The sequence below is a fragment of the Acanthamoeba castellanii genome (assembly GCF_000313135.1).
Source record: "Acanthamoeba castellanii str. Neff unplaced genomic scaffold scf7180000084777, whole genome shotgun sequence".
Taxonomy (NCBI): domain Eukaryota; phylum Discosea; order Longamoebia; family Acanthamoebidae; genus Acanthamoeba; species Acanthamoeba castellanii.
Window position 1 is genome coordinate 397,992 of NW_004457712.1, and position 27,302 is coordinate 425,293.

A 27,302-nucleotide genomic window follows, 5' to 3' on the forward strand; every position below is an offset into this window, starting at 1 on the left:
ACACGTTTCTGGTTTTAGACAGAAACTCCACATTCTCCTTTTTTGGCTTTGTTGCGCTTTTTAAATGTTCAGTCCTTCCTGATACATCGTGAGCTGCCAACCAAACTCCGCGGGAGCCCCCTTGGCTCCTTGACACAACAACGACACACAAGATGGAACCCTAGGGCGGAGCTCCGGAACATTCCGACAAAACTTGCCTCGCCAATCGGGCGAGTTTGACGCGAGAGCGCTTGTTCCTACTGGCTTATGTCAAGACCAACCGGAATCGGAGATGTTTGCCAACGTTCTTCGCTTTTGCCCCGAGACCGGAATACTCTCTTGCCAAGTCCAACAAGGGAGGTTCACTCGCAAGTGCTTGTTGTGTTTGTTCTGAGTCAGCCATGCGTGTAAGCCGCACACCACTCTCTTTGGTGTTGGTGTTTTTTGTTGTGTGGACCTGCGCACCTTGCCCTGTGCAATCAACTCTGGTAGCTTACTACAGCTTTGATGGTACCTAACCCCCTCTCCCTCCTCTCTTGCAAATGCAAGGAACTAACAAATAACACAGGAGCGACAAACCAAACCGTGGAGGGGCTGAGCGGCTACTGCCCCAACATTGTAGGACGTGCGTAGCAGAGTTGTGGTGCGGGAAACCATTAACTAACTGATCTCTGTAACTTTTGCAGCGGGCAAGCTGAGCGGACCCAGCATCACGTCCACCGGGTGCCTGTCTGGCGATTGTCTTTTCTCCGCGGCTGGATCAATGAGTGCGTACCTGCCACACACCATGTTAATTAACTCCGTAATAATCAGAAGCTTAATCAACACAATTGTGTCGACCACTCGCAGAAATGACCCAGAAAGTGTTTCAGAGGGTCGCCGTGGCCAAGGCGATCTCTGTCAGCCTTTGGGTGCGTCCATCCGCGGCAGTGGCAGACGGAGCCAGCATCCTTGTTTACCAACCCTACTTGACGTCGATATCATACTTTCCCGGTGCCACCCCATTGGTACGCTCTCCCTGATTCCATTCACTCTCGGTAGAGGCCGCCGGCGCGCTAACTCAGTGTATGGCCTGCAGGTCACATGTGCTATTTATTCCAGCACCCAAGGCAGCGGCCAGGTGTTTCTTCCCTTCAGTTTTCTGCCTGATGTGAGTTATCACCTGGCGTGCGTCTACGATGGTGAGAAGCTGTGCATCCACATCAACAACACCCTCGCCATGGTACCACGCCTTCTATTCCCACAGCCACTAACTTAATCGCTCACTGGACTGCAACTTGACCAGAACTGCGCGCTGAGCCCCGGTTTCACATTTTCAGACGCCAACCCTGATTGGGAGGTGGGTACCGCTACCAGCTTCGAGGTGTATCGGTGGAGAGGCACCATTGACGAGGTTCGTTGTTGATCCCCACAAACTTCAATGGACGATGCTATTTACCACACACTACACACAACTTCGCAGTTCAAGATCTATGACCACGCCCTCACCCCAACTGAGCTTGTGCTGCTTAGCGGCGCCACAGCCACTGCCAACGATGCACCAACAGTCAATTTCGGTACGCAATTGTAGCCCTGTACGTACGATTGAGGTGAACAGCTAACAGATCTGATGGCTTAACGGCGCAGAGGCCGATGGAACGATCTTGTCAACTACGTCGTACACCACGCAGCCCTTCATCAACTTCACCATGAAGGCGGCAGTGACCGACTCTGGGCAGGCATTCTCTGGCGCTCCTCATGAGAGCGAATATGCCAAGAGGTTCACCTACGCATGGCAGGCCCTCAGCACCACCTGCGGCGGCGTTACGATCAGTTCACCAGCGTTGAGTAGCACGCAGATGTTCTTCAACGAAATCAGCGCCGCCACGGTACCGCATCAGCTTCTACAACCACACTTACCCAAGCATACCTCTGAAACGCTGGACATTGTGTGGCACAACAGTTGAAGTTGTGCGTGTCGGACGGCGAGATTGCCCACGAGGTGGCATTGGCGCTGACCGCATCGGCCAGCAAGCCTGAACTGATCCGGCAACCACCTTCTGTGGTTCAAGTTCCGGGTATGTCTCCACGCCTATCTCTACTTCGCGCTGCTCAACTCACTGCACGTGGTGCCACAGCTGGAGCAGTGGACTACGCCATTTCCGTGGAGGGCAGAAGCTGGCCGCCACCGTCGTACCAATGGCAGATGCTGGTCAATGTCACCGTCAACCGGACCTCGAATCCGGTCAACATCACTACACGCGGTCTCTACGGTGACATGCTGCCGGTACGTGGCCGACCTACAGCCAATTGTTCTTTTGTTGATAGGGCTCGCAGCTCACGACGCTGCGGGCAGGCGGATCCGGTGAGCATCGTCTTTTCGATGATGACGGAGCGAAGCCGGATGGAAGCTCGAGAGGAAGTCCAAGTCGAGGTACCCATTCAACAGAAAATGTGGACATTCTGCATTGTCCTTGTAACCGGTCTCCATCATCAGGACTTTGTGCCGATCCCTGGCGCCACGTTCAGCACGCTGCTTGTCAACGGGACCGACGAATGGGACGGTTCCACGGTCAGATGCTTGCTCTACACCACTGGCGGCACCACAGCCACCAACAACTTCACTGTCATGATCGGATCGGCCTTGCCCACCACGTACTGCATCACGACCACCTTTGCCTTCCTGCGTTTGTTATCTTGACTAACTGCCAGGAGACAGTGGTAGTGATTCGGATGACGCGGCGTTGATCGGAGGCATTGTCGGTGGCGTGGGCGCAGGCCTGCTTGTGTGCCTCCTGCTGCTCCTGCTGATTGCCGCCGTGTTGGTCGCCACTCGGCGCCGGCGAGGAGCCTATCGGAAGCTCAGTCAGCCGGACTACGAGGAGGTGGCGTTCGGCGACGTCAAGGGCGACGTCACCCTGCCCAAGAAGCAGGCCGAGGTAATTGATGCCAAGCCACGATACAAACTCTGATTGGACGCAACACTCACTTGTGATTGGTCTTTGGCGGCGCACCAGGAGTATCGGCAACTGGAACAGCTGCTGGCCAATCCAGACCATCGGCTTGCCCTCGCCATCTGCGAAGTTGCCGGCATGGGCGAGCGCGACACGGTACGCCCTCCCAACTATGGCCTTCGATGGAGATGGCCATTCCCTTCTGGCTGGTGGCTCACACGACGGGGAATGGCAGATGTACCGGGCGCTTCTGCGAGTGCTGGCAGGCCAGTTCCAGGCCTACAACTTCATCGCGCGCACCATCACGCTTGAGGTGGCGTCGGCGGACGAGGAGGGCACGCTGTTCCGGTCCAACAGCGCGGCGGCCAAGCTCTTCACGCTGTACATGAAACAGATCGCGCTCAAGTATCTGTGGCACGTGTTGGTGCTGTCGCTCCACGCGCTCAACGACAACGCCGTCGACAACGACCACAGTGCGTATTCCACCCTGCTGAAGTGTCCAATCATGACAATGGTGACTGACGCCAAGACATTGCAGGAGCCAAAGACGCATCGTCTTCGTCGTCTTACAGCAGCTCTCGCGTGTTCGGCAACAAGTACAAGGTCGACCGCGACATCAATGTGGAGGATGAAGAGAGCGGTTCTGTGTCGATGGACATCCTGGGCGCGTCATCAATGGAGCTCGACCCTCAGGTTTGGAACCATAACTAATCCATGCTGGCTGAACACTTGCAGACATCTGACTCGAGTCTGATGTGAATGCACATGGCAGAAACTGGACGAGGCGTCGGACCTGGACATCAACACGCTCGAGCTCTGGCTCACCGCTCAGAAAATGCTCAAAGTCATCATGCAGAGCGAGAAGAGCCTGCCGCAGGAGCTGCGCCTGCTCATCCGCCGCATTCACGATGACGTACGTCTTTGTTTGCTCGGTACCCTGATTGTTGGCGAGACTAACAGGCGCGTGATGACAAACAGGTGACGGAGAAGTTCAGCGACGAGGCCGTGTTCAGGGCCATGGGCGGGTTCTTCTTCCTGCGCCTCATCTGTCCGGCACTTCTTGCGCCCCAGCTGCACGGCCTTCTCGACGAGCCGCCTCACCCCGTACATTCCCGCAAAGCTGAAAGCACATGATGATCGCCAGCCAATCTGCAAATCTCAACGATCGATTTGTGGTGGGGAGGACAGATGGCGCAGCGACAGCTGATCCTGGTGACCAAGGTGCTCCAGAACCTGGCCAACGACACCCTGCCCGGCGCCAAGGAGGTATCTACTTCACCGCCCTTTTTCTCAACCTTCATCCCGCATTGACCAACACTCAACCATACACAGGCGTACATGGAGCGGCTCAACGCGTTCATCGTGTCCAACAAGCCCGCCCTCGGTCGCTTCTACGATCAGATCGTGGACCACCCGGAGCGCGGCAAGCTCACCGACATCACCGTACGTCACCACACCGCACCCTGTCCGTCACACTGCAACTCACCCAATTCGACTGCCCGGGGGCTTTTAAAAGGTGCCAACACGAGCGCGCAATGATGCGCTCATCAAGTTGCGCTCCTTCCTGGAGGCCAACCTCGGCAAAGTTGAAGCCGCGCTGAAGGACGATGGCGAAGACGAGGCAGAGGAGGTCATTGCCGAACTGCGTCGCATCCTACACAAGGACTCCGGAGATCAGGTGTAGGCAAAGGCGTTGTTCTATTTGAAGGATATACATTACGGTGTATTTGCTCAGGCGTCGAGCCGCTCCTTGCTCTTCTTGCTCTTCAACAGCTTGCGCGCCTTGCTGGCCTTCTTGGCCACTCCCCTTCCTCCTTCGTCGTCCTCACCCGCGGCTTCCTTGGCCTTGGGCGCGTCGTCTTTGTGTCTGAGCCGCTCTAATTCTTCAGCAGAGGCCGAGGCTTCCGCGGGCAGGATGCTAGTCGTGTTCGATCGCGGCCGGCCTTCCTTCTTCACAACCCGCGACGCCTTGCCAGTCACCAGCGAAGAGTCGTCACTTTCGTTCTTTCTACGGGCAGTCGGACTCGCAGTCGGGGTTAAAGACTCGCTGCTCTTCGAGTGCTTGATCCGGCATCCGGTGGTGCCAGAGTCAGCCGAGGGCGGCTGCTGGCTGGGCACCTCCTCGACGACAGGCAACATGTCGCCGAAATCAGCGCCGACCATCGTGCGGTCGATCTTGTTGCGCGCACGATAGGTCGCTGCCGGTGAGGACTGTGGCGACGAGATGACGAACAGACCCGGCGCCTTCTTGTCGGCCGCCCCGCCGACCTGCGAGCCGGCGCGCGGTTCGAGGTACAGCGAGAGGTCGAACAGGAGGCTGTCGTCGAGCTTGAGCTTCTTCATCGTGAACAGCTCCGCGTGCTGTTCCAGCGTAGCGCGCGGCGTGAACGTGCGCGTCGTCGATGTGAGATCAAGATTGAGGCTGGCTGGTGTGGCAGCGGAGGGCTCTTCGGTGACCGTGATGGTCGGCATCGAGGTCGTACGCTTGATGCAGACGCTGGGTCCGCGTGGCGAGAGCGACGGCGGCGTGCGCGAGGTGGCGATCATCGACGCCCGCGGCGACTTGAACTGGTCTTCGGTCACGCGCGCGAGGGCCTCGACGGCGGGGACCGAAGTGTGCGAGATCAGGGATGTGGCCGACCGCGACCGCGGCGAGTTGCCGGTTGACGACGAGCCGCGCGGCGTGCGGCTCTCGGAGGCGGCGCTCTGGGTGAACGGTACATGCGGGATGACCGACGCCGGCAGGTAGGTGGACAGGTCCAGCACGTTGGCGATGTCGGGCGGCAGCCGCATCTCGCGCAGCATGTCGCGGATCTCCTCGAGCTCGGCCATGCCGGCGTCGGGCACGTCGTCGGCGAAGCCCTCAAAGTCAAGCGCCGTACCGGAGGAGAACAGGGTGGTGCCACTGCTGCTGGACTCCTTGGTGAGCTCGGAGTGGTCAATGGCGCCCGACTTGCGGTCGAGCTTGCCCTTGAGCTTGCGGCGGATGATCTTCCCGCGCTTCTTCGGCAGCGGATAGCTGCAGTTCTGGAATCTGAGGAATTCGCGCAGCACCTTGGCCATCGTCCGCTGCTTCATCCAGTTGATCAGCATCTCCTCCTCGACGCCGGCCTTATCCGCCTTATTGGATGCGTCGACCTCCTCGTCCTGCTTGTCGACTGGACTACTGGGCGTGTCCTCCTTGTCGGCGGGACTCGTCGTGACGACGTCGACCGCGCTTGAAAGCTCTTTCTCCTCCTTCACGAGCGCCTCGGAGAGCTCCTTCCAGTCGAAGACCTGCGGCATTCGCTTGGTGTGCGCCCGGCGGCTGCGTCGGCCTCCCACGAAACTATCGCCGCTCTCCTGCATGCACGAGTCGGCCGGTGGCCGCGCGTCGAGCTGCTTCCAGGCCTGGACCGCGGCCTGCTCCTCCGGCGTGAGCCTCGGGGACTCTTCGGCTCGCCACCCGGAAAGTAACTCCGATTCGTCCATCGTGGCGAAGGTTGATGTCGATTTCCTGCCCCGCAGGTTGCGCATCTTTTCGCTGGTACCCTTCATGTACACCGAAAGCGACCTGCGGTTGGAGTTGCCGTGTCGGAGTTATAAAAAGAGCGAAGGGTGGGCAGAGTCGGGGGGGGAGATACCTCACTGACTTCATGGAGAGCCGCTTTTCGCTGTCTTCGCTCTTTTCGATCTGGCCCTTCTTATGGAGCAGGCTCAGGCGCTTGTTCGAGGCCGACGACCCGCCGTGGACGCTGTGGCGGGGCGATGGACTCGACATGTCGGGCAGCGCCGTCGTCGACTTTTCGATCAGCGCGGCCGAGGCGCTGAGGTCCTCCTTGGAGTGGCTGGCACTCAAGTCTCGGAGCTTGGATTCGAGCCTAACCGACCGGTCGGACTTGACCTTGAAGAAGCTGCGACGCTTGGACGAAGTACGTATGCTGTTGTCGCTTGACGAGGGCGATGTCACTGACGTGGAAGTCGACGATGACGATGAAGACGAAGACGAAGAAGCGGTGGATGACATCAGCTCGGAGTTACCCTCGTCCAGGAACGTGAGATCGGTGAGAAAGAGTCCCAGGAACGGAACGCTTGGTGTCGGAGGCACGATTTCTCTGTTGAGGAAGAATAAGTAACTGTGCGTGTGCGTGTGCGTGTACGAGCGTGTGTGCCTGCGTGCGTGTGTGCGTGTGTGCGTGCGTGTACCGTAGCGCAAGGCGGTACTGCTGGTAGTTGGAGTCCATGCCCATGATCTCATTCAGCAGCTTGAGCTTGCTCTTCGCTCGGTTGTCGACAAGCTAATCGAAAAGAAAAAAAAGATGAGTACTCGCAAAGATGTGCAAAGACGCTGGTGGGCTGGGTCTCCTACCTCCCAAGACTTCTTCAGGCGAGTGATGTGCGCCTTGGTGAGGCCCGACAGAACCACCATCACCGTATGATAGTTCTTCAACCGGTGACACTCCTGCAGGATATAGAGCAGAGAATAGAGTGAGGTTAGATTATTGAGGGCTCTTGGGTAAGGCGAATGGGGTGGAGAGAAGAGAGGCCGAGCATACGTAGGCGATGTTGATAAACCGGGAGATGGCCTCCCCCCTGCGCTTCCTGTCTCTGTAGGAGAGCACCACCAGCGACACCCATTCCGACATCTGCCAGCACACAGGCATGGGTGAGAGGCTGACGGCCTTGCAGCAAATGCAAGCTTGTTCGGGTGCAGGTGAAGGAAAAACCTGATTGAAATCCTCAATCAGCGCCGACACGTTGGGCGCGAGCTCCAGCTTCGCCTTCTTGTTCCATGCTTGCTTGATGAACTCCTGCGGGAGACAGGAAAGAGCCAGATGAGCAGTCAACCCTCACCCGACATGCAAGGAAAGAGAGAGGCGGGGATTACCCGCGGTGTGACGGCTCTGTAGAAGCGTTGTGCGGAAAGCGTCCACTCGAAGGCCACATCTGCGGCATCGAATGCGAGGAACGATCGGTCCGACTTACCGGCGGGCTTGGGCTTTTGGCCGTCGGCCAGCCCACCGTCGCTGTCGCCGTCTTCGTTCGAATCGTCAGCACCTTCAAAATTAACCACCTGGCCCCGCTCTGGCCCGTCGCTCTGGCCTCGGGAGGTCAGCATCGGCTGTACATGTGTGTCGTCTTCGTGATGCGTCGCGCCTGGGTTGCGCTTCTCCCTGAGCATGTTGAGAATCTCGCCCGACGCCACCTTGAACGTCTCGATGCCCGTCAGGAAACTGGTCGCGTTGGCTGTGAGCACATCATCGTCGGTGAAGTCGGTCGGCACCTGCTCGATCCACATCCGCAGTACGCGCACGGTCCTGCAAGACGCCCAAAAGACTCCATTCAGCACGTGGTCATGCGCACACACATACGGTCGGTGGGTACTTGATTTGAATGGGGATTCGCTGTTTCTTTTCGCGCTCCTCTCGCTTGTCGTCCTTGTCGCCCAGCGGCACCCAGTAGCGGAGTATGAGCAACAGCAACAGTGCGTGCGGTGTGAGGAATGTGCGATAGGTGAGGAGAAAATCCTCCAAAAATGTTTGCTCCACACCTGTGCACCGATGACCACATGACACGACACGACACGCCAGTTAGCGCTCTCGTGCGTGCGACTGTTGTGTGTTTGTGTTCGATGCGGGTACCGCCGTAATCGGAGACGAGGGACTGGATGAGGAACGGAACGGAGCCGGCCTTGACCAGCGCGCGGCCGTTGTCTGCGTGCAAGAGCTCCGACCATAGCACTTCCGCCGGACCTGCGCCCACTTGCGCGCGTCAGAGACCTGGCCCAGTAAATGACGAAGTGGTGGGTGGGTTGGTTACCTCGCTTGTTGTGGTCATCGTCTTCCGCCCGATCAACGACGGCAAACGGATAAAACCCCAGCGCCTGCGCACGGTTGAAGAAATCTTCCTTTGCCTGTGCCGGGCCGGTCGTGAGGTAGGTCGTCAGGTGCTGCACTGTTCGAGCATGTTCTCCGTTCGCTGTAGCCACGTTCCGCAGAGCACACACGGGGAAGCTGATCAGAGGCCAGTTCAAGAAACCAACCAGGTGGCCAACTTCTATAAAACGGTCCGATTTATGGAAACGAGGAAGTCGGCCCACGAGGCTTGAAAATAATTACAATAATTATTTAATCATTTAACCATAAAATAAATCGCTCTTAATCCTCTAGAACAGGTGATTTAAATCCAACTGCGGCTTGGGGGGGGGCAAGTACCCAAAGAAGGCGGGGTGTGGAGGAGATGATGAAAGGAGGCCAGCAAGTGAAACGGGGCGTAGGCGCGCCATGCCGCCTGTATTACTCCCACCGCCTTCGTTCTTTGGGCGTCCATCTCTCACCTTAGCTTTCGTTCTTCAAGTGCCGTTACTGAGGCCGTGATGTGTCGTATCGTGTATCGTTTGGCCTCAGCGTGAGTCTGCCGCGCACAGGAGGATCGCAGGTACTTTCTCCAGTCAGTTCGGAGTATTGCGAGCCTTGCGGTTTTGAAGCTCACCTAGGAGTGTGAGGTGATGATTCGTGCAGGGAGCTTTAGCGCTGCTTCCCTCTCTTGGTGGCTCGAAGGTGTTGGTCGTTTCAAACACTCCTCCCAGATTGGAGCGCCTGAGGTCGTGAAGCCAACCCCGGATTCTTCGCTTGTTCTCTCTCTCGTGTGGCCTTGTCGTGGTGAGCCGGGACAGAATAGAAATGGACGACTGGATCACCCCGACAGAACACGTGCCACAGGTCGCCAGGCACATGAAACATGAAGACTCGAAAGCTGCACGATTCGTGAGCGGGCCCGGTACTGTGCTGTCCGGGTGCTACGGGCACCTGGTGCCAAGGAGTAAGCAAACGATTCTGAGTGGGCACGACGAGAGCCGACATCAGAGTGCGTTCTTTGGCGGGCGGTTGGTTCTTCGCACCCAACGGGCCTTCGGCTTCATCTAAGAAGGCCAACAGGAAGGCTGGTACCGTCACATAGCTCGAGCTTGGCACTCCCACCTTCCTCTACCACGCTACAGGCTGGCTCCGTCACCAGGCCAGTCGTCAAGAGATAAGATGACAGGCAACAAGCTATGGACGTATACCAGAAGATCACAGAATAGGCCCGCCACAATGCCGCTCGAGCCGGCCAACAGCCGCCACGTTGGCCGGGATGGTGACCATTTTGATTCACACATGGGCCGCGGTAACGCACGATGTCAGTAGCCTCACCCAAAGCGGTCACCTGGTGCCAAGGAGCGCAGTCGATTCTGCACGACAAGAGAGCCGGCGTCAGAGTGTGTTCTTCAACAGTTGGTAGGGTGCGCGTACCGTCACATTGCTCAAGCTTGGCACTCCCACCTTCCTCTACCACGCTACAGGCTGGCTTGCTGTTGGCTGTGTCACACCGGCTCTCTTGTTCCAGCCAATGGTGCCCCTGTTGACGTGCAGCAGCTTCCCTGTAGACCAGTCATCAAGTGAGATAAGATGATGGTAGGCAATCTCAAGGTCTGCACATACCTGTGCAGAGCATAGATCACCAAGAATAGGCCTGCAACAATGCCACTCGAGCCGGCCAATAGCCGCCACGTGAGCCTCTCGCCGAGGATGGTGACCGCCATGACGCCTGGTGGGAAGAGAATACAGTGAGCCAAGAAGGAGAAGCTTTAACCAGGTGGAGTGGGAGTATGAACCAGTGAAGATCAGTTCAACTGGCCCGTAGAGTACCACCGTTGTTTCTGGCGCCTGTCTGAGTGCCCACGTTGTCAACCTTGAACAGACAAGACAGTCCAGAAGGAAGGTCAGCCAGCGTGGGTCAGTCAGGTGGTCATGTGGCTGAAGGAGCGATCTACCCGTAGGTAACGAAGGTGCCGACAAATGTAGCAATGAAGACGGACACCCACGCCTCTAGCGGGAGATCCCACAACTGGTCATATACGTAGCTCGTTTAGTAGTTAGCCGAGGCTTGGGGTGAAGGTGAAGGTGTGACATACCGCGCCCCATTGACCCCAGTCAGTCCACACAAAGATGATGCACATGCAACTTGAAGCACCAAACATGATGAACGAAAGGGTGAATGGAGGTATCTTGCTACAGAGAGGCTTGCCCATCACAATGTAGATGGTGTACAGTACCTGCCGCCCATGCATCACAACAAGGTGTCAGCACTGCCGAGGGAAATCTGATGAGGCAGGCATCAATGCCTGATAGGAAACGTACTGTGGTCACAATGACCAAAAAGTTGCCCATCATAGTGTCGTGTGAAAGCTCAAAAGACTCAACCTCCAGCAAAACGACGGCACCTGTGGCACAACTATGGTGAGGACAATCGCAAGCAGAGACATGGTGAGTGAAACAGAAGCAGTGGATAGTCGCACCAATGATTGTGACGACAATGCCAAGGAACTTGAGCCAGCCCTTCTCCTCTCGCCCCAGAATCACGCACACGATGCACGTCCAAATAGGGATGAGCAGCATCAAGACGGCTGAGTCACCAGGCGAGCATTAGACAAGGCCATGTGGCAGCAGATAGAAGCCGGTGTGAAGCGTAAACGAACCTGCGTTCGTAGTTGTTGTAAGGGACAGGCCGTACATAAACGTTGTTTGGTTGGCCCAAAAGCAGCAGACGCCAAGAAGCACTGCAACAACCACATTGCGGGTGCTGAGTGCGTCCGTCGTTCGCCACGCCTCACGATCAGCGTAAAGTGCCGCGAGGAAGAAGAAGGGCATGCTGGCGCACAGCCGCAGGGTCAGAAAGACGCCTGGGGTCATGTAGCCTGTCCGGCAATAAGCAAAGGTTCGATCAGTGGCAGTCGAATGAAACCATAGAAGTTGTGAAGCTGAGCGAACCGAGTGCCAGCTTGGCAAAGATGGTGAGGCTGGCCCAACTGAATTGTACGACAAGCAGCACCCCATGCGTCTTCAGCCTGCGGGTAGTGAGAGTTATTTATGTATTATTTATTACAAAATAGTTAAGAAGGGCGGGTACTGCTCTTGTGTGCGGGACATGCTGGCCGTGACATGAAAAAGAAGTACGGGGTTGCACCTGCTACGACGCTTGTCCCAATTGGTGGGGCAAATGGTGACCAGAGACGCGTTTGGCTTTTGCTCCTTCGTTCTCGTTTTCTTTCGTTTTTGTTTTCTTGTTTCCTCCTTTCGCCTCATTCCTAACATATTTCGCCCTGCGTGAAAATGAAGAGTAGCCTTGTTCCACCAAGCAACCTGGACAAGACAACGATCGAGCACTAGAGAAGATTAATTGAGAGTGGGTTGGAATTAGAGGGCGACAGTACAGTAGAGCGAGGTGGTGGTTGAAGCAGGTCATTTCATTTTAGCGCGAGAAATGGAGTCATCACCAAGGGGGAGGGCCAATCTCCCCTCGCCGCAGAAGAAGGGCGTTCACATTCATGTATTCATTCCCACACAACCCGCCAACTCCCGCCACATCGACAACTTATTCCAATTCGCACACAGGTGAAACTGCCCAGCGGGACCGAGGTGCACGAGTTCATCCTACCTGCTGGTTACACCGTCGATCAAGTCAAGGTGTGTATGCAAAGCGATCTCCCAAGCGTCTTGCCCTCATCTCATTCTTCCTTTTTCTTTGTAGCGTGCGATCTTCAAGCAAATTCCTGATTTGGCCAAGGAGACGAACCCCAACGACTACCAGCTCAAGCTACGCGACACGCTGCGCTCGAAGGCACTCCTCCCTTTCTTTTCACATACAAAAAACCGAAGGCCGCTCTCGCTCGCACGCGCTTGGCCAAGTTCTCCCTTCCTCCCTTTCCCCTTGGCACCCTGAGGACTCATGCGTGGGTGTTGATTGGCGGACACAGGAGGAGATCCTCAATGTGGAGTTCAGCAAGCTACAGAACCTGGCCACGGTCATGAGCGCGGCCGATGAGACGCCACTCGAGCTTTCCATTTTGTCCACGAAGGTGGGCAGCGTACGTGACCGCCTGCTCCATGCTAATCAACTCCCTGGGCTCTAATCTGCGCCATGACAGGCTCGCAACCGACCTGGGCCCCAACTCTATGGTTCAACACACGAGACCGAGGCGCCCTCAGGCCACACTACGCCGCGGACGCCCACAAAAGAGTACGCCAACTACTTCCGTTCTTCCTAACTGTTCCTCGCTCACCGATGCTGCATTTTTTTGCTGCTTTATTGTGCAGACCTTCGGACACTTCGAGTCCTCGTGGACCCTCGCTGGGTGGCGTTGTATCACCGCGTCACACTGCCCCTCCCAAGTCTCCACGCGTTACGCCTCCCCAGCTATCTTACACGTCGAGTGCCAGCCACACAAGCGATTCTACTGGACCCACCTCGCCGCGCTCTACTTCGCCTCGCGCCACATCTCCCCGAGGCACTTCAATGTCCGCTCGTGTCGCGTCACCGCGTTTGACGGCTCGCTCAACGTCAAGCCCATCGCTTGTATTTGTGGACCCGGCGCAGCCGTCCAGCAGTGACAAGGGACAGGCGTCGGCGCAACAGCCTACATCAGTGGCGAACAGAGGCCATGCCGACGTTGATACCCGCGACGACACCATCAAGGAGCTCCAGGAGCAGCTCGCGCGGGCGCACGCGAGCGTGACCCAACTAAATGCCAAGCTGGCGCGCATCGGCAGACTCGCCCGGCTCGAGCTGCTTCCGCTTGCCGCCAACACGCCGCTCACGCAACTGGTCAACGAAGACCCCGCCAAGTTGTCGGCCGCCGTGAGGGAGAACGACATCGTAGCGTCGGAAAAGCGACTCCGTTCGACACTCGCCCTCGTGCTGGCGGAAACCGAACGCGGAAGTGACGAGATGACCAACAGGTCGGCCAGCGACGATCAAGTCGGCCTGTCGGGAGCTTTGGCTGGAGCAAGTAGCCTGGCCGGTTCGGTGCTGACCTCAAGTACCACGAGGGGCGAGCGAGCAGTGTCGGCTGCGGAGAGCTCCGACGCCAAACGCGGGCGCAGCGTATCAACCAAGGCCTCAATCGACGCCATTGCCGGCCGCATGAATCTCGAAGTGCTGACCAGCAGCCTCGCCTCCTCTGCGTCTTCGCCCAGCACCATCTCCGGCTCTGCTGGCGGAGCTTCGACCGGATCATCACCACTTCCGCCCCGCAAGATCCTCACACCCCAGGAAAGGACGGTGATGCTCCAGCAGGAGTTCCTCGACACCGAGGAGACCTACTACAAGAGCCTCCAGAAGCTTCATGATGTACTCCACCCGCATCTCCTCCTGGTTTTGGTCTACGCTCACTTATTTTCTGCTTGGCAGCACTTTGAGGGGCCTCTGGAGGCGAGCGGATTGCTCACACCAGAGCAGTGCGATACCTTGTTCTCTCGCGTTCGCACGCAGCTGTTGGAGGTGCGCACCAGTTCCCCACCCATCCACTCCCTTCAGATCCTGACGCGCTCTTCCTGATCCAGATGCACAAGCATTTGCTTGAGACAATCAAGTCCTCGGATCGTTCATCATTCTCCGATGGCTTGCTTGTGATTGCGCCCTACCTCAAAGTGCGTATATTGCTCAGACCCCTTGAGTACAAGCTCCAGTCCCCTAACATCTTCTTTTTTATCGAGTTCAGTTGTACACTGAATATGTAAACAACCACCCTGCGGCGATTAGCCTCTTGATCGAACTGAATGCCAACTCGAAGAAGTTTGCTGCCTTACTCAAGGTTCTTTCGATTACACCTGCGACAGCGCAAGCCTTGCGCGGCGTGTTTATTGGCGTAACATGGTGCTAAAACCCACTTCTTTGTGTTTACAGCAACTTGAACAGAAGCCGGAAGTTGAATCGCAGGACTTGTCGTCTTATCTCATCAGACCCATCCAGCGCCTCCCTAGATACGAAATGCTGCTAAGGGTACGGAGATCATTCCCGACACGAATCAGAACGTTCATCTTACGGATCCTTTGTCTATAGGACATGGTGAAGTACACAACTGAGGAAACAGAGCACTTGAAGCTGAGCAGACTCTTGGAGGCCGTGAAAAAGGTGAACGAGCACCTCAACGAAGCAAAGGTACGCACTGCTCTCGTTTGGCAACTTCAGTTTGCCGGTATGACTAATCTCTTTCCCCTTCTTACAGCGCAAGCGAGACAATTCAACAAAGATGGCCGCCATCCAGAGCAACCTCATCTTGGGCAAGGCCAAAGGGGTACCTTTTTCCTCCCCTTTATTTACAGCTGGCCGGGTCACGCGCAGTTCAAGGCCACGACTCACGCACACGTTTTTGCAGCAATTCTCGTTGTTTTCGTCGCAGACCCGCTCCTTCTTGCGCGATGACACGTTGCTGGTCAAGAAGGTGAAGAAGGAGAAGACCACGTTCGCCAAGCACCACTTCTTCTTGTTCAACGACATTCTCCTCGACACCGTCAAGAACAGAGAGGGCAAGTTCAAGCTTGCTCAGGTCTATTCGCTCTCGGAGACCTCGTTCATGAAATACGAAGGCGAGACAGGTAATGTCCTACGCGGTGTGGCATGACACGTGCGTGCACAGTCACTCATCGCAGCACTGTTCTCCTGCAGACACGGTGGCCCTCTTCCACACATCATCGCCCGAATCAGCAGAGGAGGACTTGGCCAAGGCCATCCACGTGAAGGCCGACCAGGGCGGCGACATCGACGGCTGGCTGCAGGACGCACTCGACGCCAAGTCTAGCCGTACGTTCACCTTTCACTTCGCTTCCTTGTCTTGGGCAGCAATCCTGACTCCTTTCGTGTCCGGTGCAGTGCGGGCGGAGGCAAGCAAAGACGGAAGATTCCATGTAGCATTGTAAGTTTAGGAACAACAACGTGAGTCCGAACCGTGTAAGACAAGACAGGCAAGGTGCCACCATGTAGAAGGTAGCGAAGAAAATGGGCTTGAGCAGTGCAACCTGTTGACACGGCACTTGCTGTTTGGCGGCGTGTCGACATTGTAAACAGCAAATACGTCATCTCATCGATCTGGCACACATCAAATTCTATTTTGTTCGCGAGCTGGCGCATCTCCTCCACCTCATTCTCTTCTTAACTTTCATCTCCATCTTTACAAAAATTGGGAACGTCAATATGACATCGTTCCCCGTAGAGAAACCTGAGTCAGAGTGGCAGGCGCAGCTCAGCGCAGAGCAGGTGCTGTTTGTTTGTGTTATCATTCTTGGATGCATCTCACCGCGATCTTCTTCACACATCGTGCAGTTCCGAGTGCTGAGGCAGAAGGGCACTGAGCGGGCCGGCACCGGTGAGTACAACAAGCACGATGAAAAGGGCATCTATCGGTGTGCCGGTTGCGACACTCCTCTCTTCAGGTAGGTCTGTACATCGCCTGTCGTCTGCGCAACCGCTGCACCCACTCACAACAGTTAGTGCAGCTCGGACACGAAGTTCAACTCGGGCTGTGGGTGGCCTGCGTTCTTCGATGCCCTGCCCGGTGCTGTGCTGCGAAACGAAGACACCACGTTCGGCATGACGAGGATCGAGATCGTATGCGCCAAGTGTGGCGGGCACCTGGGTACTCACCCAACCTTCATCTCAAGAGGTCCTGTAGCTCACCTATCGCGATGTGTAGGCCATGTGTTCAAGGGTGAGAAGTTCCCCACGCCGACGGACGAGCGCCACTGTGTCAACTCTGTGAGCCTGCGATTTGAGCCGGAGGCTGACAAGGCCAAGCACTAGTCAACCAGGTACAGCTCGCGAATCATCCCACTTCCTTCCGCTTGCTTACTTCCCTCCTAACTACGTACAGCCGTCAACGATTCAACAAGCCAGGCTCATTCACAGCGTCAACCTCCTTGCCTCTTGTTCTTTCACGTCACACGTGTGGTCAACATAGCTTCCGTTTACTCTTTTTGTGGCGATCCACTCAGTAGTGTTGTGGTGGGATGAGTTCTCTCTAGATCTCTTGTTCGTCGGCTTCGACTTTAGGTTTTGGGCGAGGCACAGAGTGTCTTTTCTTCAGGTCGGCGAACTTGAGCTGCAGCGCACGATTCGAACGCTGGAACTTAGCCTCGAGCTCTACCCACAGCCCTGCCAAACGTACCCGCCCAACCATCTCAAATTATCATTCGACTCGGCGCTAGCGCGGTGGAGCGGTGAGTGGTGGGGTGGGGAGGCTACGTACGGCTGTCGTACTTGAGGTCCCTCTTCTGCGAAACGCGCCACAGCTTGTCCTCTTCGGTCGGTGTCCAGGCGCGGACTCGGCTCTCTGCCACCATCTTCTGCGCTCATCCATGGACCCGGTCAGATCAACGCCAGCAAAGAGAAAAGCGAGGTAGGTACCTCTCTCTCCTTCCTCTTCTGTGGCGTGTCGTAGACGCTGGCTATCGCCTTGACCTGTTCCCATCTCCTTTTACACCCACTGCACACGCACTCGCGGGGTCAGCCATCAGCAAACACGGCAAGGTCGATCAGTCCCGGTACTGCTGTTGGACGGTACCGAGGGGTGCGTTGACGCCGGATCTGACTGGCCACGCGGACCCACGCAACTGAGCCCCTTGCGGAGTGGTCATCGACGGCCTCGATAAGCAACTCATCTTCTGACTCAGTCCAGTTCCTCTTCTTGGTGGGCCGCTCCTCCTCCTCTTCGTCTTCGTCGTGGTCAGTGTTCCATCTCTTCCTGTGTTCCGCTAAGTCGCTTTCTCCATTGGTACTTTTCTTTCTCCTCTTGTTGATAGTGCTTCCCTTCTGACGTGGCGCCTTCACCATGTAGTCCTCGTCGTCTTCGTCGTTGATCTTCTCATCGGCGCTCGGTTCGTACTCAGAGCAATCGGCTTCCTCTTCCTCCAACGGCATACGCTTACGCTTGCCATTTACCGTCGTCTTCGTCCTCTCTTTCCCCTTGTCGTGGTTTGGCTTCGGGTGCCTCTTCTCCACCTTTTCTTCCGTTCCGTCCTCCCGTGCCTCTTGCTCGCTGTCCGAGAGAACCACCTGCATGTTTGTAATTCCTTAAGGACTAAAAAGGAACAGGCAAACGAGAGCAAGAGGCACGCGAGGACGGAACGGTCGAGCCAAGTGGCTAGAGTGGGGGTGGTTAGGGTAGGGGAGGAGGGGCGAAGGTCGAGGTGTATGTGGGAAGGAGGTCAAGAAAACAATTTTCGTGAGGTGATAGCACCAGTATCGAGCTGCACTGCTTGGAGAAGATTTGGAGCTCTACCGTTTAAGACACAAACAAATAGAAACGAGCAAGGAGCAAGAACCTCACGGAGAACCGAGCTCTTACGGGACGAACTCTTGAACGCTACGCCCTTCCTGCGCGGCATCTGTGGCGAGTAGCGTACAAGGGAAAACACAAGAGAGCAGTTGTTAACGCATGCAGTGGGATTCGAACCAGCGGCTGCCGAACTCCGCGATTCGTGAACCAAAAGCAAAACTGCGGCGAAGAAGCGGCTCACGGTAAACCGTTGTAATTGTTTTTTTTTGTTTTCGAGATTTTAACAATGCACAGCGGCAGTGAATCCGAGGACAGCAGCATGGAGCCTGAGGAGTTCTCCGACCCCATCACCCTTTCTCTCATGGTACCTTTATTTATTTTTATAATTTAATTTAATCTTGCCAACTATGATGATTAATTCTACGGGCACGCAGGAGGAGGCGATGATGGCGGCAGGGTGTGGTCACAGCTTTTCCAAGGCCTCCATCACCACCTGGCTGCGGCAGAACCATTCAGTGTGTCCCGTGTGCAAGAGCTCTCTGACCGAGGCGCAGCTGGTCCCCAACTACGCTCTCCGCTCTGCCATCGAACGGTACGCCGTGCACTCTCGGCCTTGACCTCGTCTCTTCGTGGCCTGACCAACTTTTCGCTTGCAACCTGCCTGTGTGCAGTTATCAAACCAAGCGTGGCCACACCGTCCGCAAGAGCGACAGCGTACCCGCGCAGTACACAGCCCACTACGAAAACCGTACGTAGTACTTACTTGCACACGCTCCATACCCTCTCGTGCAGAATCCGCAGCTGCGCTAACTTGGGGTGTTTCACTCGGCACCACAGGTGCAGGCGCAGACTCCTATGGGCCTCCTGATCCGGTCAAGGCGCCACCTGTGTACACCGGCACGTCCACTGGCGCATCGTACGGGCAATCGCCTGGGATCGACGCAGAAGCCGATGCTCCGCCCCCCGCCCCTGCTGGTGCCGTTCACTCTGCGCCTGGAGGCGGCGACGTGGAAGAAGGTTGCTGCTGCGCCTGTATGGACGAGATGACACGAGACGCACGCGAGGCCCCGCAGGGCTGCTGCACCTGCACCTGCGACGGACCCGTCTACTGCTGCAAAACGGCTCGCGAATGCGAACAGAGGACGGCGTGCCCCAATTCATCGTATCCCTGGTACCCGCGACGTAACCCACGCGATCTGGACTCATCGCTTACTCTCACGTGCGTTGCGTGTCACTGTGCGACAGGTACAAGTCGCTATCGGGTTTTTTGTGCATCTACTTCTACGGCACCGACAGTTCCTACAACCGGCGGACGCTGGCCAGCGTGTGCTTGGCGCCGCTCGCGCTCGTCCTCTGCGTGATTCTGCTGCTCGAGCTGGTCTTCCTGTGCGTGTTCTGGGTGGTGGCGTTCTTCGTGATCTCGCCCATCTGGCTGTTCGCGCGGATCCCCATCACCATGCTCTGCCCGCTCTACTTCGACCAACACATCAAGGACTCCTGCTGGAACAAGACGTTCTCCTGCTCCTAGCTCTTCCTAATTTTATTCTTGATTTTTTATATTTTTATATTTTTATTTTTACATTGTACAAATACCTTGAACGACTTTGCATGTCTGAAATAATTGGCACCCGTTCCTTTCTTTTTTGGTCAGCCCCAAGCGCCTGCCAGAGCCCAAGCTTGAGTGACACCAGCATGAGCCAGGGGGATGAGTTCAGTGACGAGAGCGTGCCGGAGGAGTTCTGTGACCCCATCACCCTCATGCTGATGGTGCCCGCCTTCACTCACGACTTGCGCTGAAAGCTGCGCACACCTACTCACGACGGGGCGTGTGTAGGAGGAGGCGATGATGGCCTCGGGCTGCGGCCACAGCTTCTCCAAAGATTCCATCACTACTTGGCTGCACCAGAACCACCCAGTGTGTCCCGTGTGCAAGCACTCGCTCACCTTGGAGCAGCTGGTGCCCAACTACGCGCTGCGCTCAGTCATTGAACGGTACGCAGGAGCCGGAGCTCTGCACTTGGCAAGGCCGCTGACCAGACTCTGAACCTTCCAGATATGGGGGCAAGGGTAAGGGCAAGAACAGTAGTGGTGCACCAACAACTGCCCCTCCCGTCTGGCACTTCAGTGAACGCCCAGACCAAGATGAACCAGCGTGCACCGATGAGCTCAAAGGCTCGCCTCCTGTCTGCGCTGGAATCGACGCAGAGGCGGATTCTCCCCCTTCAGCCCCACAGGCGGGTGATCTCGAGCAGGGCGCTTGCGGGTGCATGAACGAACTGACGCACGACGCACGCGAGTCCTCGCAGGGCTGCGGCACTTGCACCTGTGAAGGGCCAGTCTACTGCTGCCTGAAGGCACACAAACTCGAGCAATACGGGATGCACACAGGAAACAACAAGTCCTGCCCCTGGTACGCTCTGGACCTGCGAAGGCGCATGTAGCGGTTCCCTTACTGCGCTGTGCGTGTACGTCGTGTGTTTCGTGTGTGTTTCAGGTATTCATCGCCTTCAGAGGCTACGTGCATCTACTGCTATGGAACGGACAGCACCTACTGCCGCCGTACGACGGCTAGTGTGTGCCTGCCCCTGTTCTCGCTCCTCTTGCTCGTGATTATGTCGGTTGAGCTGGTGTTTCTGTTCAGCTTCTGGTGCCTGTCGGTGTTCCTGCTTTCGCCCCTCTGGATCCTTGCCCGAATCCCCATCACCATGCTCTGCCCGCTCTACTACGAGTCCCACATCAAGAACACCTGTTGGAACCGAACCTTCGGCTGTGGCACATAGACAGATCTTATTTCAACCATTCCATTCTCTCCTTTGTTCACCAACGTCGTGCCGTGTGTGTGTGTGTGTCGTCTCTACGGGTTGACGATGCGGAATGGGATCCAGAAGACGTTGTTGGTATAGTCCGACTCGGTGAAGGCTCGAGCGCCGTTGACGACCGGGTTGATCTCAACGTATAGCCAGTAAGAGCCCAGCGTGATACCGGTGATATCGATCCATTGGCAGTCGAGGTTGGCCACGTACACGTCCTGCCACCCGACGCTGATGCCCTGATTGTTACAATCGAACTTGGGCAGCAGCGAGCGCGAGCCTGTCCGCGGGTTAGTATTGTGTTGCACTTCATCTGCTATTGAGCGCCATGGTGGTAGTCAAGGGGTACCGGTCCAGCCGCTAATGGGTTCGAAATCTTCGAGGCAGAAGGCCTGCTTCCTGCCCACGCGGGTCAAGGTGCGGTCGTACGAGTAGAGCCTGCGGAAGGAAACGCGTGAGCACTACTCGGGGGACGACACGATGTAGAGCACCGCACACTCGTGGTGGAGAGGAGACCTGTAGTTGGCATAGCCGCTGAAGTGGTAGTGCCGATGGCAAGCGTCGTAGACGAATCCGCCGCCCGCAGCAGGATTGCCCAGGGTCAAGTCAGCCCGACCAATGTTGGGCGTAGCTGCAATGGAGAAAAAGAAGAAGAAGGCACTTCAGTGACACCACCACTCAGTGTGACTCGTGGGAGCAGCGGTACCAGTGTCGAAGCGCAGAAGCACGCGGGTGCCGGCAGCCGCGCAGCCTTCACGTACGGCGCAGTCGGTGGAGAGGAAGGAACGCTGTTCGATGTACATGGTGGACTGAGCGCGGTTGGCGTCGACGGTGATGTCGGGCAGGGCGCTGCTCTGTCGCTTGTTGATGCTGCCCTGCGCCGGCACGCAACGGCTCTCGTTGCTGCAGCCGGTCACGCAGGCGCGAGAGATAAGTGGCAAGCGGCTCGGGCCGGCCAGGGTCGCGCTGGCCTGCGCGCGGTCGGTCTCGTCGACAATGAAGAAGTCGCCCGACGTGCGCATGGCCCAGTAGGCCACGAGTCCCGTCGACGACGCCGACACGGGCCTGTTCCAGTCTTCGGCGACCTCGCTCTCGGCGCGCTGCCGATCCCACAGGCGGACCTCGGCCAGCTCGCCCACGAAGCCGGCCTCTTTGCCCAGGGTGCGGCCCAGGAGGAACCCGTCGGTGGTATAGTAGCGCAGGGCGGCACGTCCGGGCCTGTGCGCGACGCGGCGGCCGTTGATGTAGAGCGCGGAGCCGTCGGCGCCATAGGTGCCGGTAACGTGGGTCCACTCGTTGAAAGGGATCGACGCGCTTAGTTGGCCGTCGAACGGCTGCGAGTCCATGAAGATGATCCGGTCGCCCTCCATCAGGAAACCGAAACCAAAGCCCTGGCGTTCTGCAGACACCAAACACCCCCGTCAGTACATCAAGAAACGCCTGGCACATGTAATCGCTGGCCGTGTTCCAAGCCAAACAGAGTTGAAGTGGTCTGCAGAAGAGGAAAACCAATCGGGTGGCGATCCAACACTGAAGGCGATGAGGAAAGGCACCCATGCGGAGGAAGTTGCCGAGGACGGCCAAGGCGTTGGGCTGGGTGAGGTAGGGCTTGATCCAGAACTCGAGCGTGTAGTCCTTGGGCTGACTCCACGCGCCGTGGCCGGCATCCAGCCAATTCGTGCCATCGAACCTCACCGCGTAGCCTTCGCAGCCGCCGTTGAATGCTGCGAGAAGTGAGACGTCAGTGAGTGAACCTCAGCGCTGGTGCAAGAAGAAGAAGAAAGTGAGCATTCTGAATACCTTGGCCGGAGGGAACGAGCAGGGAAGCGATGGCGAAGCAAGCCAGGAGCAAAAAAGAGAGTCGCATCATGGCGGTTGTTCGTTCGCCTCGTGTGTGATGCAGGGAGCTGTAGTGGGGAGGAGCGAAGCGCTGTAGTGGGGAGGAGCGAAGCGCTGTAGCGGAGAGAGGAGCTTGAGGCGCTGTATTGGCTTTGCTGTAAATGAGGTTCCACAAGTGCGGGCGGCTCTTTTTAACGAGCAGGGAGCTGCGGGCATCGATGCCATCCACGCGCCAACCACGATGGATTCGGATAACAAAACCTGGGGTTAGCGAGTGGGAGGTCACGAAGCAGACGATGGAAGCAATCCCGAACGCCACAGGCAAGAACAGTGGAATTTCTGGGGCTCTCTATGATCCGTTATCTTCATCGTTTCTGGTCTCGATGATGGACGAGGGCAGCAAGGGTGCGTTCATCAGTACTCCAACTTTCTGCGGGAGTGGCAGAAGTGTCCATTCGGCGCCAGGTGGGTGATCAAGGGGCGCCCGGATATTTCCGGGTTTTGCTGGCCGCCTTGGCTTTTCGCCCAGTTTGAGGCAGGCCTGAACGCGATTTCTTTTCATTCGCGTGGGGCGAACACATCGAACAAGGGCAAGGTTGATCTAATACCTTGGTGGACTCAGTAGGGATTGAGGTCATGTGGCCTCCAGCAAGAACGCCGCTGTGAACAGACAGCATTCGCCGCACCAACTCACTCTTTTATTTATTTATTTATTTGTTTTGTTTTGTTTTAGATTTATTTTTATATGAGGAGTTTCAATGGTTGGTTCTTTATGCGTTCTTTTGGTCCTCTGGGCGCACGGAAGGAAGAGCACGTCTCACCAACAGCACGAGCAGTTCAAATATCATAAAATACAACTTTCAATTACAACATTCACCGCTCGAAGATGAGCGACTACTATGCGTTGTTGGGAGTGAGCCGGACGACGACGAGCGATGAACTCACGAAGGCCTACCGCCGGATCTCGCTCAAAGCGCATCCGGACAAAGGAGGCTCCGAGGAGAAGTGGAACGCCATCCACACAGGTACCCTTACCCTTCACGTCTTCTGTGTTTTCTTTCTTCTCCCTTTGCAACATTGATTTAGACTTCCCATTGCCACGTTGTGCAGCCTACACCGTGCTGAACGACCCACAGACGCGAAGCCTTTACGAGCGCTACGGCCGCACACTCCAGGTACGGGGATGCAGCCCGTGCCTGTTGCACGTGTTGAACGCTCACCACACACAACTCATCCGCACTCTAACGTACACTGTGCCGCAGCCGAGCGTGGGCAACAGCCTGGAGATTGGGACGGAGCTCATCCTGCCGCTGGGCGTGGGATGCGCGGTACCACTTCATGCTCGTCGTTTTGGTGATCTCTTCGGCTTGTACAATGACTCATGCGTGCTCATCTCGGTGTCGTGCCAGTTCGGCTTCCTGCTGGCGTTCCTAAACCTAGCGATCGGGTCGACGAGTAGCCTCTTCCTTGCTGCGTTTTTCATCTTCTTGGGCGCTACGCGATTGCCCAACAGCAACAACAGCATGACAAAGACAACTGTACCTCACCCTCCACTTCTACTCCATGTCTACATCGGTCGATCTCACCGCTCTTCTCCTTCTTCTTCCTCTTCGTGCAGATTGGAATTGCAGCGTTGGCTGGGCTTGTGGTTGGAGGACTGCTCGGTATGCTCATCATCGGTTTCTTCTCCTTCTTCTTCTCTCTCCTGTTTGGGTGGTAGCCTGCACACATACAATAACTCTTCGCTGGAGCGTGGCACGTGTTTCACCAAACGCTTGGGGTTGGGGTGGTGCTCTGGTACGCCTCGTTCTTGGTCGCCCGCTTCGCGAGGCTTGCGCTCTTGATCTCGTTCGCCAACTGAGCGTTCTTGTGGATGCTGTGGATCCTCATCGCTAACTCTGCTGGCAACGGCGCACTGTAGTAGAAGTTAGCGCCAGGAAAAGAGGAGTCGCGTGCGAGGGACGTAGCAAACCTGATGAACCACTCGACATCGCCGAGGTGCCGCCCAAGCACCTTCACGCACATGTCCACCAGGGTGTTGTCCTTGCTCTCGGTCAGTTCATACGCGTCGTTCGCCTTCGTCCTCGTCATTCTCGTCACTTTCGTCCCACTCCTCACCAATTATTTCGGCTGCATCAACAAGCCCGCTGTTGACCTCCACCCTGTTGCTCTCCGTGGACAGCTCCATCTTCGCTATGTTGTTTGGCGCAGAGAAGAAGCTTCACACAACGGGAAAAGAAGAGAAAATCTTTGTTTTTGTTTTCCTCCACTGGCGCATTACACCTGCTTACTTCAGCTCTTCTTCCTTTCCGCTTGCGGTCTCGGCCTTCTTGGAACCCTTCTTGGTTGACTTGGGTTTGTCCGCCTTGGTCTCCTTTGCCGCCACCTTGGCCAGCTTCTTGTCCTCGGCCTTCTTGGCCTTCTCCTCCTTCTTGACCTTTTCCTTGGCCTTCTTTTCGTCTCGCTTCTCCTTCCTCGACTTCTGGTTCTCACCATCAGCGCTCTTCTCCTTCTTCTCCTTCTTTGGCTTCGTTGCTGGTTCTAGTTTGGAGGAGAACGAGTGAGTGAGTGGCGTTAGCATCGGCCAGTGCGAGGAGATGCGGGATCTACCTTGGTCGTCACCAAACGCCACGTTTGCTTCCTGCTCCGTGCGGAATAGACCTAGCGGCTCTACCTGGCCATCATCTTGCTACATAGGAGCGGCAGAGGGACACAATTGTAAGTAAGGCGTCACTCACCACAAGCCAGTGACGGGGGTGGCGTGGCGTACGATCTTGAAGACGCCCCACGGCTTGTCCGCCGGCCGAGTCTTGCCGATCTTCTCCAGCGCGTCCACGAAGCCCTTGAGTTGCATCTGGTCTTCTTGGGGCATTCCCGCTGATGAAAAAGAATAACAAAAGGTGGAGTGAGGACCACATCACCCTCCTTCCATGCCCAAACGTGGCTAGAGTCGTACCATGAGCGAGCGCAGCAGAGACGTGTCCCTCGCGTTCAACACCGTGCAAGAATCGAGCCACCTCTTCTCCCGTGGCGGCCTGTTCAATCGCGCTGACAGCGGCGTTCGTCTCCTTTTTCGCCTTCTTGGGCTTGGTCTCCTTCGCCTTTGCCACCTTCTCCTTCTTCTCCTTCTGCTTCGTCACCAGCGTGCTCTCGGCATTGGTCTTCTCTTGTTTGGCCTTTTTCTGTACAGGCAAGTCTGGCCATCAGCACCACAAAGCTAACAACGAATAAGTTGAGGAGGAGATCGGTACCACTTTCGTTTCCTTTGTGGCCTCTACAGCTGAGCTAGGGTGCATTTGCAGAGAAAATCAACGATCACAATCAACTGTGAATGCAGCCCGCGGGGAGGGGGTACCCCGCTTTGGCCGCCTGTAGGACGAGGGAGGTGGAGAGCGATCGGTGGGAGTAGAATTCAAGCGGCAGAGGGCAGAGCCATGGAAGGGCGACCCTGCCCTCGTCGCGGCACTGGCCGAGTAGACGATCCTACGCATGTTCGCGGCGACAGATTACAACGCCAATAAAGAGGGAAGCGATACAAAAAGAAAAGAAATAAATAAAAGAAATGTCAAATAAAAACGAATATTGATGATGATAAATAGTACGAAAGGCAGCGTGGAGCACGACAAAGGAGAAGCCGCGATGAGCATGGAGGAGCTGCAGGATGATCTCGGTGGTATTGTGCATCTCGAGCACATCAATCTGTGCATTCCAGAACAGGTTCGTCCATTTTCCAACCAGCCAAGCCGCAACTCAAGGATCAAGTCTGAGATACTAATCTACCGAACAGCCCAAAGCGAGCGTGTTCTACTTCGAAGGCTTGGGTTTCACACGCGACCCTTTCTTCAACGTTGGAGCCAGCACCATGTGGTGCAACATTGGCTACCAACAGATCCACCTCTCGCCAGGGTGCACACCCCCTTCCTCTCCCTCTCCGCTCACTTCGTCAACAAGTGCTGAACTGTGGGTCATTGTAGGGAACCGCAGGTCGTGCGAGGTCACATCGGTTTGGTTGTGCCAAGCCTTGATGACTTGAAGAAACGACTTGTCCAGCCCAAGGTACTGACAAGAAGAGCTTGAGCTGCGCCAGTACAAACTCATTCACGATCTCCCATTCCACAGGTGGTGGATGGGTTGCAGGGCACCAAGTTCAGCTGGTCTGTACACGCGGCCGGTGATGCTGGTACGCCGTGCCAGATGCATAGGGAGGAACCTGTGAGAAAGACTCACCATTCATACGTATGTTGCAGATGCCCGCCACTACATTCGAGGGTTCGATGCCTCTAAAGAGGGTTACCTCGCAGTGACTGGCCCCTACGGCAACCAATTTAGGTTTGACTCTACTCTTCGGTGTGGCGGCGTGTGGCAAGCTTGAGCTTGGGCTGAGGCGCAATCAATACTCTTAGGATATACGAGGCCACCCCCGAAATTGCAGTCAAGGGCAATCTCGGTATCGTCTACCTGGAAGAGCTGTGCAAAGAGGGCACGGCCGACAAGATTGCCGCCTTCTACCGGCACGACTATCATCTGTCTCAACATTTCACATGCCGTTGTCTATGGTGCTGATGGTGGCTCTTCGTCTAGGAAGTACTTCGAGGCTCTAGCCTGGGTGGAGGAGGACAACGGAGTCAAACTCGCAAAGATCTCGGTTGGCCCGCGCCAGTGGCTGGTGTA

General features: G+C 56.4%; 11 protein-coding genes and 1 pseudogene across 11 annotated transcripts in view; 7 read left to right on the plus strand and 5 right to left on the minus strand.

The window, feature by feature from the left end:
- Positions 1-380: 380 nt before the first annotated feature.
- ACA1_289270 lies at positions 381-4,596 on the plus strand (annotated as a pseudogene).
- Positions 4,597-4,643: 47 nt separating this feature from the next.
- Positions 4,644-8,729, minus strand: ACA1_289280 (RasGEF domain containing protein; the record flags this gene model as incomplete). Its single annotated transcript, XM_004367893.1, has 11 exons — positions 4,644-6,465; positions 6,536-7,006; positions 7,098-7,189; positions 7,261-7,353; positions 7,448-7,537; positions 7,619-7,702; positions 7,780-8,209; positions 8,277-8,442; positions 8,534-8,605; positions 8,626-8,671; positions 8,712-8,729. The coding sequence occupies 11 exons, from the start codon at positions 8,727-8,729 to the stop codon at positions 4,644-4,646; spliced, it is 3,384 nt and encodes a 1,127-aa protein (XP_004367950.1).
- Positions 8,730-10,093: 1,364 nt separating this feature from the next.
- ACA1_289290 (integral membrane protein duf6 domain containing protein) lies at positions 10,094-11,329 on the minus strand (the record flags this gene model as incomplete). Its single annotated transcript, XM_004367894.1, has 8 exons — positions 10,094-10,122; positions 10,184-10,311; positions 10,373-10,478; positions 10,546-10,622; positions 10,705-10,778; positions 10,846-10,986; positions 11,072-11,154; positions 11,230-11,329. 8 exons carry the CDS (start codon positions 11,327-11,329, stop codon positions 10,094-10,096), a joined length of 738 nt encoding a protein of 245 aa, XP_004367951.1.
- Positions 11,330-12,194: 865 nt separating this feature from the next.
- On the plus strand, positions 12,195-15,628 carry ACA1_289300 (RhoGEF domain containing protein; the record flags this gene model as incomplete). Its single annotated transcript, XM_004367895.1, has 16 exons — positions 12,195-12,260; positions 12,326-12,397; positions 12,462-12,551; positions 12,688-12,802; positions 12,859-12,950; positions 13,028-13,228; positions 13,308-14,060; positions 14,121-14,210; positions 14,273-14,359; positions 14,431-14,523; positions 14,616-14,711; positions 14,772-14,870; positions 14,938-15,006; positions 15,112-15,307; positions 15,378-15,512; positions 15,582-15,628. The coding sequence occupies 16 exons, from the start codon at positions 12,195-12,197 to the stop codon at positions 15,626-15,628; spliced, it is 2,301 nt and encodes a 766-aa protein (XP_004367952.1).
- A 274-nt stretch (positions 15,629-15,902) lies between these two features.
- ACA1_289310 (methionineR-sulfoxide reductase) lies at positions 15,903-16,508 on the plus strand (the record flags this gene model as incomplete). The annotated part of the gene is made up of 4 exons (XM_004367896.1): positions 15,903-15,965; positions 16,032-16,141; positions 16,205-16,344; positions 16,402-16,508. The coding sequence occupies 4 exons, from the start codon at positions 15,903-15,905 to the stop codon at positions 16,506-16,508; spliced, it is 420 nt and encodes a 139-aa protein (XP_004367953.1).
- Positions 16,509-16,725: 217 nt separating this feature from the next.
- Positions 16,726-17,765, minus strand: ACA1_289320 (Myblike DNA-binding domain containing protein; the record flags this gene model as incomplete). Its single annotated transcript, XM_004367897.1, has 4 exons — positions 16,726-16,859; positions 16,954-17,050; positions 17,112-17,190; positions 17,269-17,765. The coding sequence occupies 4 exons, from the start codon at positions 17,763-17,765 to the stop codon at positions 16,726-16,728; spliced, it is 807 nt and encodes a 268-aa protein (XP_004367954.1).
- A 503-nt stretch (positions 17,766-18,268) lies between these two features.
- On the plus strand, positions 18,269-19,667 carry ACA1_289330 (Ubox domain containing protein; the record flags this gene model as incomplete). The annotated part of the gene is made up of 7 exons (XM_004367898.1): positions 18,269-18,346; positions 18,417-18,574; positions 18,654-18,696; positions 18,826-19,014; positions 19,056-19,153; positions 19,228-19,494; positions 19,634-19,667. 7 exons carry the CDS (start codon positions 18,269-18,271, stop codon positions 19,665-19,667), a joined length of 867 nt encoding a protein of 288 aa, XP_004367955.1.
- A 7-nt stretch (positions 19,668-19,674) lies between these two features.
- Positions 19,675-20,762, plus strand: ACA1_289340 (Ubox domain containing protein; the record flags this gene model as incomplete). The annotated part of the gene is made up of 6 exons (XM_004367899.1): positions 19,675-19,749; positions 19,817-19,974; positions 20,036-20,070; positions 20,108-20,245; positions 20,314-20,419; positions 20,477-20,762. The coding sequence occupies 6 exons, from the start codon at positions 19,675-19,677 to the stop codon at positions 20,760-20,762; spliced, it is 798 nt and encodes a 265-aa protein (XP_004367956.1).
- A 74-nt stretch (positions 20,763-20,836) lies between these two features.
- Positions 20,837-22,662, minus strand: ACA1_289350 (Lysyl oxidase protein; the record flags this gene model as incomplete). The annotated part of the gene is made up of 6 exons (XM_004367900.1): positions 20,837-21,072; positions 21,142-21,230; positions 21,309-21,423; positions 21,499-22,191; positions 22,346-22,516; positions 22,593-22,662. 6 exons carry the CDS (start codon positions 22,660-22,662, stop codon positions 20,837-20,839), a joined length of 1,374 nt encoding a protein of 457 aa, XP_004367957.1.
- An 855-nt stretch (positions 22,663-23,517) lies between these two features.
- On the plus strand, positions 23,518-24,475 carry ACA1_289360 (DnaJ domain containing protein; the record flags this gene model as incomplete). The annotated part of the gene is made up of 5 exons (XM_004367901.1): positions 23,518-23,656; positions 23,742-23,806; positions 23,894-23,959; positions 24,041-24,169; positions 24,263-24,475. 5 exons carry the CDS (start codon positions 23,518-23,520, stop codon positions 24,473-24,475), a joined length of 612 nt encoding a protein of 203 aa, XP_004367958.1.
- Positions 24,476-24,918: 443 nt separating this feature from the next.
- Positions 24,919-25,927, minus strand: ACA1_289370 (uncharacterized protein; the record flags this gene model as incomplete). Its single annotated transcript, XM_004367902.1, has 5 exons — positions 24,919-25,172; positions 25,242-25,320; positions 25,402-25,508; positions 25,588-25,813; positions 25,883-25,927. The coding sequence occupies 5 exons, from the start codon at positions 25,925-25,927 to the stop codon at positions 24,919-24,921; spliced, it is 711 nt and encodes a 236-aa protein (XP_004367959.1).
- A 292-nt stretch (positions 25,928-26,219) lies between these two features.
- The window catches only part of ACA1_289380 (uncharacterized protein), a gene marked incomplete at both ends in the record, with an annotated part of 2,793 nt that continues 1,710 nt past the window's right edge, over positions 26,220-27,302 (plus strand). Inside the window, 6 exons of the mRNA XM_004367903.1 lie at positions 26,220-26,348; positions 26,419-26,537; positions 26,606-26,687; positions 26,751-26,811; positions 26,879-26,960; positions 27,035-27,177. Of these exons, the coding sequence (XP_004367960.1) occupies positions 26,220-26,348; positions 26,419-26,537; positions 26,606-26,687; positions 26,751-26,811; positions 26,879-26,960; positions 27,035-27,177 (616 nt within the window). The remainder of the gene's footprint in view (positions 26,349-26,418; positions 26,538-26,605; positions 26,688-26,750; positions 26,812-26,878; positions 26,961-27,034; positions 27,178-27,302) is intronic.